The 16,394-nt window shown below is 43.4% G+C and overlaps 1 protein-coding gene across 5 annotated transcripts in view; it reads left to right on the plus strand.

Moving 5' to 3' along the window:
- Window positions 1–16,394, plus strand: part of TRIO (trio Rho guanine nucleotide exchange factor) — a 363,663-nt gene that overhangs the window by 249,068 nt on the left and 98,201 nt on the right. For all 5 annotated transcript variants that reach the window (XR_004030403.1, XM_030813916.1, XM_030813917.1 and 2 more), the window contains exons 28-33: window positions 406–498; window positions 3,386–3,497; window positions 5,239–5,429; window positions 7,366–7,467; window positions 11,162–11,304; window positions 11,888–11,987. Coding sequence is in view for 4 of the 5 variants with exons in the window: in XM_030813916.1 (XP_030669776.1) it covers window positions 406–498; window positions 3,386–3,497; window positions 5,239–5,429; window positions 7,366–7,467; window positions 11,162–11,304; window positions 11,888–11,987 (741 nt within the window). In the remaining variant the exon portion in view is untranslated. The remainder of the gene's footprint in view (window positions 1–405; window positions 499–3,385; window positions 3,498–5,238; window positions 5,430–7,365; window positions 7,468–11,161; window positions 11,305–11,887; window positions 11,988–16,394) is intronic.

Consider the following 16,394-nt stretch of genomic DNA (forward strand, 5'->3'; position numbering starts at 1 on the left):
TAAAGTGATGAGTAGCACAGACAGGGCCTGTCTTCACAACAAGGAATACAGCAAGGAATACAACCAGTTGTAAAGGAATACAACCTTTACATGCAATATAGATCATTGCATGTAAAGGACATAATTACAAAATGCAAAGTGCAAATTGTGGCATTAAATGTGGGACTGAACAGTAATGTAGATCTTCCTGCTCCAAAGTACACCTTCCTCTCCAGAAGTAACATTTTAGAAGCAAAGAAGTTTGTGTTAATAATTTAAAAGCCTCTTAGGAAAAGGAAACTTAATTATTTCGGCATGATTAAACAGTTGTCAGGTACAGTATTTGGAAAAGTAATGTGTCTTATGGCCATGATTTAATAGTGTAGCCCTATGATAAGGCTTGTTTCTTGTTTGATTTTAATACAGGAGATACAGCAGCGACATGGATTAGCCAATTCCATTTCTTCCTACCTTATTAAACCGGTTCAGCGAATAACGAAGTATCAGCTGCTTTTGAAAGTATGTATAATGCATCTTCGCCCTGTGAAATTTTATGAATTATGTATTATTTTGACATTTACTATATATTTATATAATTACCCTGAATTTTTTTGAAACACCTAGTCAGTTAATTTTACTTTTTAATTCATTAGTATTTATTGCCTTGCCTAATTTCTCATTGCAGGAGTTAAATGAGAGTGTGTGTCATGATTATGCATCTGAACTGCACTGACTGACCCTAAACGTAAAATGAGAAATCATCAGTTCTTGATATTTTAGTACCCTCAGTTCCCAGCTGTGGCTTGCTGACTGCGGGCCAGGCACGGTGCACTTTGGTACACTTCGCGTATGTTGACCTCCCAACTATGCTAGTCTGCAGGAATGGAAACTAGCCTCAGTCTGTAAGGAGTGTGCCCAGAATCATCACTCACACCTGTTAACAGGCTCGGCTCTGAACACAGATCTGGCTGATGCCCAGGGCTTCCACTGAAGCCACGGAGAACCCACGCCCAGGAGGCTTCCTCTATCTTGTTGCTTGTCCCTGATGTCACACCCCTCGCAGCACACCTTGTTCATACAGATCACAAGTATTGGAGTCAGGCTGACCTCTGCTTTTGATTAGTTGTGAATGACTATAATTAAAATCACATTTAAGGAAACAGTAGCAATTAGTCTTGACAATAGAAAGGTAAACAAAACTTAGAATTAGTGCTAAGAGTTGTCACAAAATGTAATATATATATCAATACACATTTCCTTGACTACATAAAAATTGACCGCTTTTGTCTGATAATGTTCAGCATACCATTTTCTCAGCTGGTGAATGTTATTAAGCATTAAAATGTAGAAACCATGCATTCATCCCAGTGATGGTATTCTATGAATCCTGCCGTGTTCCAGGTACTGTCCTAGGCTCGACAACGGGAAGTTATTATGTAATTTGTCTAAATATAAAAGAAATTTAGAAGATGGAGTTACGAATGCCTGAAACTCTTCTTTACCCTTTTTGTTAGTAGGAAAAATCTAGAGACAGTAACAAGTGGCCACATTGTTTTGTGAAAGTGATACTATTATGGGATTTTTCAATTGGAAAAGCTCTCCTGTACTTTCATATCAAAATTCCATTAAGTGATTTTGTGACCATCCCCGCAGAAATATATAGTTACTATGAATGCAAAATAAGTCAGGAGGCTAATTTGTTCGTATTCAAATTTGTCCTTTGCTATCTAATTCTGCAAAGGCAGTTTACCTTTTAGTGTCCTCAAGATGTAAGGATTTTGTTTTCAGCATGTAGTTCTACTAAACTGGTGCTTAAATTTGTAAACCTCACCTTACTCTGCCAGAGGTTCTTCAGGAGAACAGTAATAAGCTCCCTTAAGCTCCCCAACAAGGAAGGTTTTCTGCCAGTTATTAGTTAGTAGGCTCAGTACACTGCATTTGTGAGCAGTGTTTGCCATGCTGCTTAGAATCACAGGTAAACACCATCTGGTGATGAGGGAAGGTGCCCATCGGGCAGCTGAATTCCTCTGAAGCAGCCACTGGGAGACCAGTGCTGGCTGCAGTGTCATACCTCTCTTTTGTTGACTATCAAGACACAAAACACTGCTGTTGCTATTACTGACTGATAGTAATTATTAATACACCGGGAAGAAAGTATCTTGGCTGTAATCCCAGCACTTTGGGAGGCCGAGGCGGGCAGATCACCAGGTGGGGAGATCGAGACCATCCTGGCTAACACGGTGAAACCCCGTCTCTACTAAAAATACAAAAAAAATTAGCCGGGCCTGATGGCGGGCGCCTGTAGTCCCAGCTGCTTGGGAGGCTGAGTCAGGAGAATGGCGTGAACCTGGGGGGCAGAGCTTGCAGTGAGCTGAGATCGCGCCACTGCACTCCAGCCTGGGCGACAGAGTGAGACTCCGTCTCAAAAAAAAGAAAAAAAAAAAGTATCTTGGAGCCCACCAGAAGGTGAACTTACTGTTCCTGCTATCATTCATTTAATTACGGATGTTTCTCTAAATAGCTCTGCAATGTAATCACACACATAGGGCTCCCCAGAGAGATGTAATTCAACCATTAGAGCTTTTCTAAACGTCCTACGTGAAAAGGAAATGCATTTGACTGTAAGTACTCATGCGGCGTTACTGTTCCTGCTGCGTGGATTGGCTGGTCCAGTTTAGATGGGGTGTTGCATTCATGGCTCCAGGGTGCAGAGTCACGCTGGGATTGTGTGGTAAACGCACAGTTGGACCTGGCACGGTCATCAGCTGTAACCAGTAGCTGATCATTTGTTACATAATAATTAAATATTTCTATTTGTTTGTTTATTTATTTATTTATTTATTTATTTATTTGAGACAGAGTCTTGCTCTGTCCCCCAGGCTGGAGTGCAGTGGCACAATCAAAGAGGGAGGGTGCACCCAGGTTCATGTGATTCTCTTCCCTCAGTCTCTCAAGTAGCTGGGATTGTAGGTGCATGCCACCATGCCCAGCTAATTTTTTTTTTTTTTTTTTAAGTAGAGATGGAGTTTCACCATGTTGGCCAGGCTGGTCTCGAGCTCCTGACCTCAAGTGATTCACCCACCTCAGCCTCCCAAAGAGCTGGGATTACAGGCGTGAGCCACCACACCCATCCTCTGTTTATCATTTTTGAGGCTTGATTGTTAACAGGTGTATTAATTCCATCTAAAACTATGAATACATCTGGCTTACTCTGATTAGAACAGGACAAACCCTGCCATCCATTGAATAAAGAGGTAGTAGTTCATTTCTATGAGAACATATGCCCAGTTGACCACACTCTGTTTTTATCTTGAAAGCCATGGGCTTTCATAAACTGTTTCTGCCAAGGTCTCATCGGCAGAGCATTCTGCAGTCTTTACCTAGTTTCTGTTGTTTATCTTTGCAGGAGCTGCTGACGTGCTGTGAGGAAGGAAAGGGAGAGATTAAAGATGGCCTGGAGGTGATGCTCAGCGTGCCGAAGCGAGCCAATGATGCCATGCACCTCAGCATGCTGGAAGGTAAAGGACCCTCCATACCCCAGTGTGCATTTATGCAGTTTCTAATGACACTGTTTGTAAATGGATTTCCTGAACCCTAAAAATCCCAGCTTTATGTCTCTATTTTAGTGGTTAAGAACATTTCTTAAAGAATCGGTGTCATTGCCTTTCTTAAGGACCACATAAAATGCTTCTGTACTCACTGAAAGCCTCTCTGGTCCCTTCACTGGGAAACAGCCTCTCCACACTCTGGACTCCAACAGCACTTTGTGTCACTTGCTGCAGGCCACCTGCTCTCCCTGTTAGAGGGGTGGGTAGGTGGGTGTATGGATGGATCAAACCCCAGGACAGTAAAATCCTTAAAAGAATGTGTTGCTTCCCCATCTCTGTATCCATTGCATCACTCGCTAGAGCCTGGAACATAGTAGGCACCAGATATTTCTTTGTGTCGTTGAATTTGGTGTGTAACATGGTAAAGAGAAAATTAGATAAATATGTTTCAGAATTATAGCAATTATAATTTCCATAAATGCCTCTGTTTAAGAAAGCTCTTCCTGTGGTGCAAAGCTTGGTTCTTGCCACGCTACACAGAATAAGTTATAATCCTGCCCCAAATGCTTTCGCTAGCCTGTGTCTTTATGGGTAACACTGAACATAGGTGCTGCTGTGGGTAATAAGACCCAAAACTCAGAGGCCAAGCAAAACAGATTTTTCTTTCTCTGATGTAAAATGCTGATCTGGTATGGCAGCCCTTCATGATGTCATCCAGGACTCAGGCTGTGTTCCAGCTAGTTTCTCTCCATTCTAGTTGTTTTTCTGGCTGGCTAGGTTCCGGGGTGTTTCAAGACCATGCCAACATTCCATCTAGCAGGAAGTGGGGAAGAAGGTCAGGGAGGGAACTCCAGATGGGCAGACACTAGCAGTGGTACCCACTGCTGTGCTCACTTCCCCAGAGCGTAGGTACCCAGCTGCTTTTAACTGTGCATGGGGCCGGGGAATGGAGTGCTTATTTTGAGCAGCCCTAGTGGGAGCTTCTACTATGAGAGAAAAAGGAGAGAGTGGAAGTCAGGAGGTAATTGGCAGCCTCTGCCCCAGGGCTGGCTTTACTAAGCCCTGGTGGTTTCATAACCAGGTGATAAAGCAGGCCACTTCCATGAAGAGAGGAGCAGTAGTGAAGTCCAGAGCACGACTGATTCACGTGCACAATGTCACATTCAGAGGAGGGAGGGTGCACCAAGCATGGGCAGCCAGGGACTTCTCCAAGAAGCAAGACCAGGACAGGTCCTTGAAGAAAGGCTGGACCTGAGCAGAATGTCTGGGAAGGATGCTCTGGGCTGAGGAAGCAGAGAGAATCAAGACCGAGGCTGGGAAGTAGGTGGGGGCTTAGAGGAGAGTCGGAACTGTTCCCGAGGAGGCGGTTTCTGTGGTGGGATGCTGCAGGAGAGAGCTGAAGAGAAGTAGAGGGTGGAACCAGATCTCAACTGTTGGAAAGGCCCACCAGAGGAGTAGAACTCAAAGAATAAAGCCATGAGGAATCGCAGAATGTTTTTGAACAAAGGAAAATGTATGTAAAGTGGTGTGTTAGGAAGAATTATCCTCTGTAGGATTGGTCAGTGGCGTGGAGTCAGGATCAGATGGGAAACTCTTATCTAGGGTTGGTTGATGGGCATTTTTAAAATGTTGAAAACAGTAATAATGCTTTTTGTGCATCATTTTTTATTTTCCTTTTAAATTGATTTGCCTCCCTTTTTTCATGTTGTAGGGTTTGATGAAAACATTGAGTCTCAGGGAGAACTCATCCTACAGGAATCCTTCCAAGTGTGGGACCCAAAAACCTTAATTCGAAAGGGTCGAGAACGGCATCTCTTCCTTTTTGAAATGTCCTTAGTATTTAGTAAAGAAGTGAAAGATTCCAGTGGGAGAAGCAAGTACCTTTACAAAAGCAAATTGTTTGTAAGTATAGGCGTTTAGAATTGTAAGTCTAAAGGTAACACAATTGCAGTCTTTTTGTAGGTAGAGAAGAATTGTTCATCGTCTTCAGTTTAACCTCCTAATCTGTCCTGAAATGTCCAAGTCTGAATTGTGATAGGGTTTTCATCTTCAGTGAAATTATTTGCCACCCTCAAGTCCACTAGAGGGTGCTCTGTAGTTTATAGACTTAGGAAACTTGCCCTTCTTAAATCCCATATCATATAACTGCAGGATAAGAAAACATTTCATAAGTGAAATCATCTATCTCCGGTGTGCTTAACTAGCTTTATAAATAAAATAATCATGTCTGTGACTAAGTTCTTATTATAATTAATTTTTCAACCATAAACATTGGAGTATATGGAAACAGCCTTACTGGGTGGCTCACTGTAGACTTACCATGCTGAGGTTTGATGTTTTTTTCATTAAAAATAAATGTATGAAATATAAATGCATAAGTAAATTTATGGTTGTTTATAACAGTGAAATGTCATCATTAGAGAAAATATATGTAAACCAAAGTACAGTTTGAAAGATCCACAGCCCCAGCTATGTGGAGACAGCTGCCCCTGAGTGCTTGGCAGATCCGGTGACGCATTTTAATTCATACTTAACCTGTCATTGTACTTCTTGGCAAGAGCAACATACCTGCTGCCATTTTGTGACCGCTAGCTAGCCTTACCAGCCTCCCCAAGGGCAGCATCGTCTCTGGATCCAGTGTACTTCCATCTAACTTAGTGGGCTGTTTCTCAGAGGCTTATCCATGCAGGGTCGCTGGGCAGGGCCGGGCAGAGGGGACGATTGGGTGGCACTAAGGAGGAATCATCATCCAGAAAAGAATAGAAAATGCCAAGAAGGTGGGTTTCTTTATGGCAGATCTCTTATAAATACTGGTAGATGTTTGCAATTTGGACAACTTACACATCATACTTTTTGTGATGTCCATATATAATGAAAATTCCTCAAGTAATAAAATGTCCCCAAGTATGCAAATCATCTGAGTAATAATCTGGAATTCACAGGTTCCAACTGATGGTTTTCATACCATTTTGTTTGGCTTATGTCCTCCTTGAGATCGTCTTTTGGATCACAGCTTGCCTGACATCATTTTAGGTCACATTCTGACTGGAAAGAAAAAAACGCAACGTTGCTGGCTAGTAATTTCATTCGCTGGCTGTAATCAGCCTTTAGAGACCAAGCTTATCTGTTTTAGCAGCCAATACATCTTCACTTAATTTATCTTTTAGAAGTTAAGATTCCCTCAGAGGCTACCTCTGGAGCTCTGAATGATGAATCACTTCCTTTGCTGGGGTGGAGAATGCATCAGGGGGACCTTGACTGTGGGGGAGGGGCTGAAGCTATTGACCTTTCTCTGCATGCTTCCGTGTTCTGCATATATTACAGAGGGATTTTGCCTCTTAGCCATTAAAATTATTGATGAAAAACTAAAAGCTAATGCTATTGATAAGGAAATTGGAAAATAACTAAGCTGTTAAAACATCATTTGCCCTCTGGGAAGCTGCGTCATTAATGCTGACGAGAACATGGTGGCAGCCGTTTTGCAACCAGGAAAGACTCATTTTGCAGTTTGTTGCTTGCAAGATTGCAAATAGTCAAATCTTGATTGTCAGATAGTAGAATTTTCACATGTTGGTTTCCTTCCCCTGAATTTTTTGCTCGTTGACCTGCATTGGGGTCTCCAGTAAGGGACACTCACAGGAAGCAAAGGATGAAACCAGTCACCTGTAGCCTAAGAACACAATGTCCTCATTATAACTCACATGAGAGCTGAGATCACTAGCGATATTCTTATAACCTAACATGGCCACAAGTAACCAAAACCTGTTTCCTTGGTCTCTGTTCTGCATCCTTCTAGAATTTTACTGTCATCTAATTATATAATTGTCTTTTTATCCAGACCTCAGAGTTGGGTGTCACAGAACATGTTGAAGGAGACCCCTGCAAATTTGCACTGTGGGTGGGGAGAACACCAACTTCAGATAATAAAATTGTCCTTAAGGTACGTTCATTTGAAGCTGGGAATGTGCTGTTTGAAACATTTACTGTGGCCATCCATGCTTGCTTTTCCGTTGTTAAAGTATACTGGTTTTCATATTATTTTATTATTATTTGTTGTGTGTGTGTGTGTGTGTGTGTGTGTGTGTTCTATTCAGATTGGTGACTACCACAAAAAGAATAGTGGAGTGAATTCAGTTTGGTGTTCTGGTGATGAAACAATTTGAGCTAAACTTTCACTTGACTCCTGAAAGGGCAAATGAAGCAAGGTCTTTTTATACTTCTCCCATTTTTCCAGTCTTTGAATTCATTGACTCTATAAGAGATGCAGGAAGTCAGGGTACAGGAGGAATGAGATACTGACCAACAACTCTCATTGCGCACTTGACCTTCTCTTTCGAAAGGAAAAAGTCACCTGGTGCATTTCTGAGGACCTGCGACAGGAAGTCGAGGCCAGCCGTATCCACAGTCCTTACAGGGTCCTCAGCTCTGTGTGGCTTAATAGTTTGGAGACAGAGGGAAAGAGGAATGATTATTAGTGACAGGGTTTGATACTGTTATGTTTTAAAATTCAAAACCACTAGGGATGCTTTAGGGTATATAGTCTTTGGGGGAGGAAAATATCTTGGAATATTTGATTTGAACTCTGTTTTGATTATACTAACCTCTCCTGGGAATGGTCAAGAGCTCTAAGGTTGTCTTATGTACTTCCCTCCTCTGTGTTTGAGAAAATACAGATGGAACTTTTGGAGCCATCTGGAAATGCCATCAGCGGCTTTGGGATGTTTGGGGGATGGTGGAGCTAAGGCTTGTCAAGTATTGGGAGATGAGCCAGAGTGTAATGGGACTCTGGTGTATGAACCTGCATGTCATCCCTTGTGTCTCTTGCATGCCTTTTCATCTCTTTGGTATTTTCAGTGACTGTGAGTTACTCCCCTGTACGTCAGCCTTCTAGAGCCTGTTCTTCAGTGGAAGCCATTGTGTTCATAAGATCTTTGTTCATATGTGATAGTGGGTTGTTTTGCAGTGAATATGTGATTACTAGCCCAATGTGTTCTGGCTAGTACTGGCATAAAGCCCTATTTGATATCAGTTGCACCGATAGCTAAATTTAAATAACCATATTTTCTTCCTAAGGTCTAACATTTTAAGGTATACTCGAAACCTGAAAACTTGCAACTTATATAAATCGCTTATCCAGACTAGCTACAGTGGCAGATGCCAAAAGGTACTTCCAAAAAATAGTGACAGATACTTTAGCCAGATGTGGACTTTCATTTAGGATGTCATAAAATGCTCATGGTACAGTTGACAAATAAGACTCTTCTCAGGCTTTGCCAGATAGAATTTTTCCAGGGAATTTTGGGTAATACCTTTCTGACTTCCAAGGAGAAAGTAAAGGAAACGATGTTCTCATTAATTTCAGGGATTGCTGCATGGTGTTGGTGTAGTGAGGCAGGTGATGGTGATGGTGGGGATGGTAGTGTAATGATGATGTAGGTGGAGGTGGTGGAGACGGTGCGGTGGTGGTGGCGGTGAAAGTTTAGGTGGCAGTAAGAGTCGAGATGGTGGTGGTATGGATTTTGGTGGTCACAGTGGTATAGATGGTGGTGAGAGGGTAAGGGTGTAGATGAAGGTAGTGGTATAGATTTGGTGATGGGGGTATTGGTCCAGGTGGTGGCAGTGGTGTAGATGGTGGTGACGAGGGTATAGATGGTGGTGGCATAGACTTTGGTGGTGCTGGTGGTGGTGAGGTTGTAGATGGAGGTCATCGTGTAGATTTTGGTGGTAGTGGTAGTGTAGATGGTGGTGAGGGTTTAGGTGTTGATGGTGAGGGTACAGATTTTGTTGGTCTGGATGGTGTGGTGAGAGTGTAGATGGAGATAATTTAGGTTTTGTTGGTAGTAAGATTGGAGATGGTGGTGAGGGTACAGGTTGTGGTGGTGAAGGTGTAGGCAGTGGTGGAAGTAGAGGTACCGTGCTGCTGGTGTGTGCGCTTATGGTGGTGGAGAACGTGATGGGAATGGTGGTAATGGCGATGATGATGTCCCAGTAGTTGTAAAACAAAATTTTGGTTATTTTCACTTCTCTAGTCTGGAAAGGAGAATTTTATTTTTAAGTCTTAAACAGATTGCGACTACCCAGAGTATGAAATGAACTATCCCTTCTCTTAGCCAGGTAGGACCTTGGTATTTAGTACTTTACCTCAATTACCTTTCTCTTACTATTTCTGAAAAACTGACATCTTTTTTCCTTGTTTAATTTCTTTAAGGTTAGGAGAATTACTCTCTCTAAGCGTAATGATCAATTCATATGATAATTTTCTTTATTTCTGAACCATATTAACAATTTTCCTCAGTTGTTGCCCAACTCTGCCAGATGTTCTTTTGCAGGTACTTCTCTTTAGTTGACCTTCCAAATACTTTTATCAGGCATTTAAATTCCAACCGATTTGTAGTTTTTAGAAAAGTTTCTTCTCCTGAGTCACTTACTTTGCACACCCGTTGCCCGGTCACCCTGCCTCCTTCCTGCCCCCTCGCCAGAAGACATTGGTTTTCCTGCTGTCCTATGTCACCCTGAGGAAGAGGGAGCAAGAGGCTGCCTTTACCCATCATTTTTTTCCCTGTCACTACCTGTTAATAACGTTAAAGACGTGTCCTCTGGTTAAAACGGTTTCTATAGAAAGAGGGTGATCAATTTTAATATCCTTTCCCAACATGGGCTTTGATTTTCTGTTTTCAAAAACAGGATACACAATGAGAAATGCTGGGTGCTCCTCACTTTGTGACCTGATGTACGATGAGTTATGACAGTTAGGTTAATTATAACTGCAGGGAATTATGCTTATATCATAGGAGGTTGATATCTTCTGTGAGGAAATTAGAAAGCTGTTAGTAAGGCCCAGAACATGCAGAAAGAAAAAAAAATAACTCCTTTGAGGCAGAGTTAAAAAAAAGTCTGGATCAAGTGATGCCGCACGTGCTCAGTCCGCAGGTGCTTGCTGAGAATCTAGTCTGTGTGGTTCTCAGAGGACATTTCTTGAGAGTTGTAATGGAGTCAAGGTGAATCTGCCATCAGGGATTGGCAGTTGGTGAGCTTGGAATGTTGGGCACATTTCTTCTGTCCACACCTCAGTTGCTCATTTGGAAGTCAGGGCTGCGGGAGTCTCCCACCCGCAGAGTCCTGATGGGAGTGGATGACAGCATGCGGGAAGCCCTCGGCCAGGCACAGGGGGCTGGAGGTGGCGGCAGCTGCGCCGCTGTTCCCTGAGTCCAGCAGAGGAGGCCGCAGGGCTGTGGGGATTTGTTCAGTTTCCTGCTGGCAGTTTGCTTGCTGCTGACCAGTGCACAGTGTTTGCCTCAATAGCCTCAAAGGCGTTTTGGTGGCAGTGAGGTTGGCTGTGTTGGTTTATTTGCCCAGGGCTGCTTAAAAGGTCTTGGGGCTGGAGAATGATGGATTATTGCAATAGTCAGAGATCTGGAATAATATACGTGCTATAAAACAAAAAAGGTTTTGATGAAAACATTTTTAAATAGTCATTTATTTGGTAGCATATTAAACATCGGATGTGGTTGTTTTTCTGCTGAAAAGTCATTTTGAAAATAGAAACTCAAGGAATGCAGGAAACCTGGGTGTGGTTAGTGCAAGATCTGGAAAGGGCCCTTCCGTATCCTAAGCAACGCTAACACCTTGTTAAGGCTTCCAGTATAGAGAACAAGCAGGACTGGATAAAGCATATCCGCGAAGTCATCCAGGAGCGGACAATCCACCTGAAGGGAGCCCTGAAGGAGCCCATTCACATCCCCAAGACTGCTCCCGCCACAAGACAGAAGGGAAGGAGGTGCGTGCCTGGGCGCCACTGGAGGTTTGTGGATGTGGGAGAGAGGGGCGAGGCGGTGTTAGCTCACCCTGCTTCAAAAATCCTTTCTCTCAAACATTTTGAGGAATATGTTTTTAAAACTGCCATTTGTGGATAACATCATTCTTAGTAATGAAACTGCTTTGTCAGAGATAAGAGCCTCTATTGTTTTAGAGTAAATGAAGGGCTGTATGCAAACCTCTCATTGTTTTTGCCTTTCTCACCCCGAGCACCATACAGGGCACATGTGTAAGTCATGCACATGACCTTGGATAAGTTATAAAGCATCGAGATGTTGTTGTTTTCTCATTTTTCAAATGGCAACGATCATATCAACTATATTTTATGGTGATGGGAATCCAACAGGATGATATATTTTAAACACTCAGCACAGTGCCTAGCAGAAAGCCTGTGTTCAGTGAAGGGTGCCTTAACCATTGTCTGCATCCTGGCAGCAGCAGGCACTCACAAAGGCTGATATGCACCTCATTAAACAAATCAGTTGCTTCTCCAGTGACTGCCAGCTCAGCAGCGTTAGGAACTAAAGGTTTCTTTGCACCGCCAGGGATGGAGAGGATCTGGACAGCCAAGGAGACGGCAGCAGCCAGCCTGATACGATTTCCATCGCCTCACGGACGTCTCAGAACACGCTGGACAGCGATAAGGTGAGTCATTGACGGCACTTTGTGTGTGGAGGGGAATGTGGCTAGTCTCTGGTCAAAGCAGCCCCCTCCTTTCTGTTACTCACAGTTTGTCCTCAACATTTTCAAGCAGTTGATACGTGCCAGGAGTAGTGCCAGGATCCCGTGGTGGGGCAGAGACTTGGGGGATTGGGGTGAGAAGACTTGAACCCTGAGGATTCAGGAGAAATCATTCAACTCTTTCCATCCTGCCCTTTGCCGGTGCCAAGGGTGTTACGGGACATTCGAGGGCAGCATACTTAGACTTTTTAATCTTATTCCTAAGCAGAAGAACCTATCATTTAAAATAAAATCCTACACAGAACACCAGCGTATGTTTTAATTTAGGATCTTTAAGATGGACAGCACCCCTCCAGTGACTAGGAGGGACACAAGATGGAAATAAAGAGTGTTGCTTACAGGTTCTGGGGATCACACGGCACCCCTGGAGGACAGGAAGCATGTGGGGAGAGAGGAGTCCTTGGGCCAGGTGCCTTATTGTGTCCAGGACATTATCCAAACAGGTTTGGCACAGGGTATCTCAATCAGTGGGCTTAGAGCAAGCAGGCACGAGTTTCAGGAGGTCATGCTGTGACTAGGAAGTTGTCACTCTGGCATATCTGCACAGTCCACATGAGGTGTGAGTGTCAGCAGGGCCAGTTAAGCAGGTCATATATGGCTGTCCCTTAGAGGAGTGGTCACCAGAAGGAAGTTCTGTGAAGCAGAGATCAGGACCTACCACATTGAAGGCCTGGGAGGAGATGCTCCTGTTATGAGAAAGTCCAGCTTCTCGGGGTTCATAGTGATGCCAAGGCAGCGTAAAATAGTAAGAACTCATGGCAATGTAGAAGCGGAGCTGCTCTGATGGAAGTGGGGGCTGTGGCCTTGAGATGCCCTCTCAGAACCATAATGTGCAGCAGAACATAGAAAACCTGCCCTGGAATCGGCAACAGTGATGACCACTGTGAGCTAGATCTGATTTTTATCAAAAAAGTTTGTATAGGTATATCTTCTTCAGAAGCAGCCTAGAGTGTCTCATGATTTTGTCTGATATAATAAAAAAAACCCACAAAGTAAATTGCTAGTAGAATTTGGAATCCTGGGTTTACGTGATGGACAAAAGACAAAATGTTCTCTGTCAGCCAGTGGGGAACGTAGATGTTAATGAAGTCTTCTGTTCCTGCCAAGACTAGTGTGTTCTGTTATATTCCTAGAATGCTAGACTGAATTCTTTTGTTAAAAATTGACAGTAAATAGGGGGTTTATTTATGAGCCCAGAATTACTGAGCTTCTCATTCTCCGATACAAGTCAGACCTCATTTCATGAGACCTTTGTCCCCATCATGAGACCCGGGAGTCTATTCTCTGCACATCATTTCCGCAGCCCACTCATTGGTAGGAGGGAACAATGCCCTGACCTCACCGTCCTTAGGAATTGATTCAGACAGACGACAGAGTCCAGTATTTGGAAGGTTATTTCCGTGGCACATCTTTTAGTCCCAGACTGGCCTTTTCTCACTTGGTTTTGCAGAAGGTTTCATGATATGTAGTGTTCTAGTTTCTAGGACAGGAGTCAGTAGATTTAAAATCTTGCTCTGCTGCAGTGATTCCATTTTCAATATCCTAGTTTAAGTGATTAGATTTTTTTCTCATTATACTTTTTGGGTTCACTAAACAATAGGTCCTAGAACTTGGAGTGGTTAGAATGACAAGACCAGAGAATAAAAAGAATTTCTCATTTTATTTTGTTCAAGGCCCTATGTATTGGCATTCAGCAAATATTTCTTGGCATGTAGTAAAAAGAAATAAGATAAATGACATGTTCAGGCATCTGATGCCTAATAGCATTTCTCCCCGAGACCCCACCTATGGCCATTGAGGTTAAAGAAATAAAGTTTGAGCTTGGAAACACTTTGTTAGAGTAATATTGATAAATTTTTTATTTTATTTTACTTTTTAATAAAGTTATCAAGGGGATTATCTGGTGAATTTACATGAGGCTGCCACCTGAAAGGAAAGTTGAATCACAGTTGCTCAAGTGTGTGGGAAAGTGGCCTGCATTCAGGGCATTTCCAGACCGTTTGAGATCACCGTCAAGCCCCAAATTCCCATTCTTAAGATAAACTCCTAGGGGTCTTCTCTGGATTTACCCTAGACATGAGTTCAAAAGTTTATTCTTTTTTTTTAAAAAAAAAAAAAAGTAAATTTTTTGAATGAAATTGCTAAAGAACTAAGTGGAAAAGTTAGCTTTGGAGGGTTCCTTTTTTGGAAGTTGGTCTAAGAGGCAAGGGTAACTTGTTTCCTTGCGTAGTTTTCGGATAAATGGGTTCCTGGGAGTCTGGAAATGACCCCTCTATCCAGGAAGGGGCTCTGGAGTCTCCAGTTCATTATTCCGGACAGAGTTGCTGGTGCCACGACTTATCTCCTGCGTATGGAGAATTCCTTGGCTGGCACCCACCTCCTCTCAGCCCCAGCACAGCCCTGGCCCCTAAGGCTCATGGCTGATTGGGATTCCCCAGCAGCTTGAACAGAAATAAGTCTCTATCCTGGAGTTAGGAGTAGTGAAATTAGCACGACTTCACATCTGTTATAGCATATTAGGGAGGGCTTACGTGAACTGGGAATACAGCACATTATATTTGTATCCAATGAGAGAGGAAGAATAAATCTACCAGAAAAGTATAGGTTTGCCAAAAAAAAAAAAAAAAGCATAATTTTACCCTGGCAGTCCACTAGCGTATGAAAATGTTAAGAAAACTCCCTATGAGATACTCTTTATCTGTGAAGATAATTCACCAGTTTCTCTTGACGTCATCTGATGTGTTGTCCCTAAACTTCACTCCTGAGCTCAGAAATCCCTGAAGGGTCAGCCGAGCGCACGGTGGCTCACGCCTGTAATCTCAGCACTTTGGGAGGCCAAGGCGAGCAGATCACAAGGTCAGGAGATCGAGACCATCCTGGCTAACATGGTGAAACCCCGTCTCTACTAAAAATATAAAAAATTAGCCGGGTGTGGCGGCGGGCACCTGTAGTCCCAGCTACTCGGGAGGCTGAGGCAGGAGAATGGTGTGAACCCAGCAGGTGGAGCTTGCAGTGAGCCAAGATCAGGCCACTGCACTCCAGCCTGGGAGACAGAGCAAGACTCCTTCTCAAAAGAAAAAAAAAAAAAAGAAATCCCTGAAGGGTCTCTCCTGCCAGTTCCGCCATCGCCTCTCCAGCCCCGCTCCTGGGAGGCTCTTTCTTACTGAGGACCACAGCCTGCCACGCAGCGATGCTCACCCTGGTATTCTCATGGTTGTTAACCATCTTGAAGGAATGACACTCCAGACTCAGTTTCTTAAACAGACCTGGCAAATTTTCTTAATGCCACTTGCTGAGAGCATCGGTCCTTAGTAGGCTCTAAAGCACAGAAAGGATGAAATGTCGTCTTGTGAGAACAGAACCACAACGGGTGTCTTATTCTGTTCTGGAGACCCGCATTTGGGATTAAACGGCGTATGAGACTTGCCAATAAGTCAGAATTTGGAGAGGACGTACCCATGCGGCCTTACAAACAAGAAGGTGCACGTTTGCTGCCCACATGTGCCTGCGTTTGTGTGTGCTCTGCTTCTGTGAGGTTTTCTCTTAGCCATCTTCCTCCTTATGCCTCTCCAGTAGAACAGTTGAGGGTCATTAGATGACTCAAGAATACATTTTGAAAATCAAGGACTCCATCCTTTCCCTAGTCAGTTTGCAAAATGCACTGTCCCTCTGAACTAGGCTTAACCAGCAACCCCATCTCCGGTGACGGTAATTTTCCTGAGTCTCGAAGTTCTTTCTGCCCTACGTAGTTTAAGTTTAAGCAGCCTCTGATAACGCAGGCAGATGGATCTGGCAAGGGAAATCACTTAACGACATTCTGTCTGTTTGACTTAATTTATGATGTCTGTTATTAGTTAGTTGTTATCATGGAATTTGGTTTCATTTCAGAAACTGGGCGGGGGGATGTTTTTGACTCGGCCTCTTGGAGAATTCTGAAGGCAAAAGTTATCTGCCAGGGCTGTTAGTAATTCTCAGATGAGGCACACAAGGTTTAGGGAGAGTCTGAAGGAGGGGCCCTGGAGACACTCTCTTTCCAGGGAGCACTGTCAGCAGAGCGGGGTTTAGCCAGGCCACGGCCATGAGCCACAGGCCCCAGCAGCACGTTTCCTACTTTGAAAACATCAGTTTTAAAATATGCCTTCTCTTTGTTCCAGAAGTGAATTTAGTACTGATTCTTGCTGATCTCCATGGTACTTAGCCTAATACAATGATCTTATGAAAATATAATTTGGATTCCAAAGAAATCAAGCGCTTTCCAGATTCTTATCTCATCTGTCCTGAGTGCATCTCCCTGCGGTAGGGAGGAGAGCG

This window comes from Nomascus leucogenys, chromosome 6 (genome assembly GCF_006542625.1).
Source record: "Nomascus leucogenys isolate Asia chromosome 6, Asia_NLE_v1, whole genome shotgun sequence".
NCBI lineage: Eukaryota > Metazoa > Chordata > Mammalia > Primates > Hylobatidae > Nomascus > Nomascus leucogenys.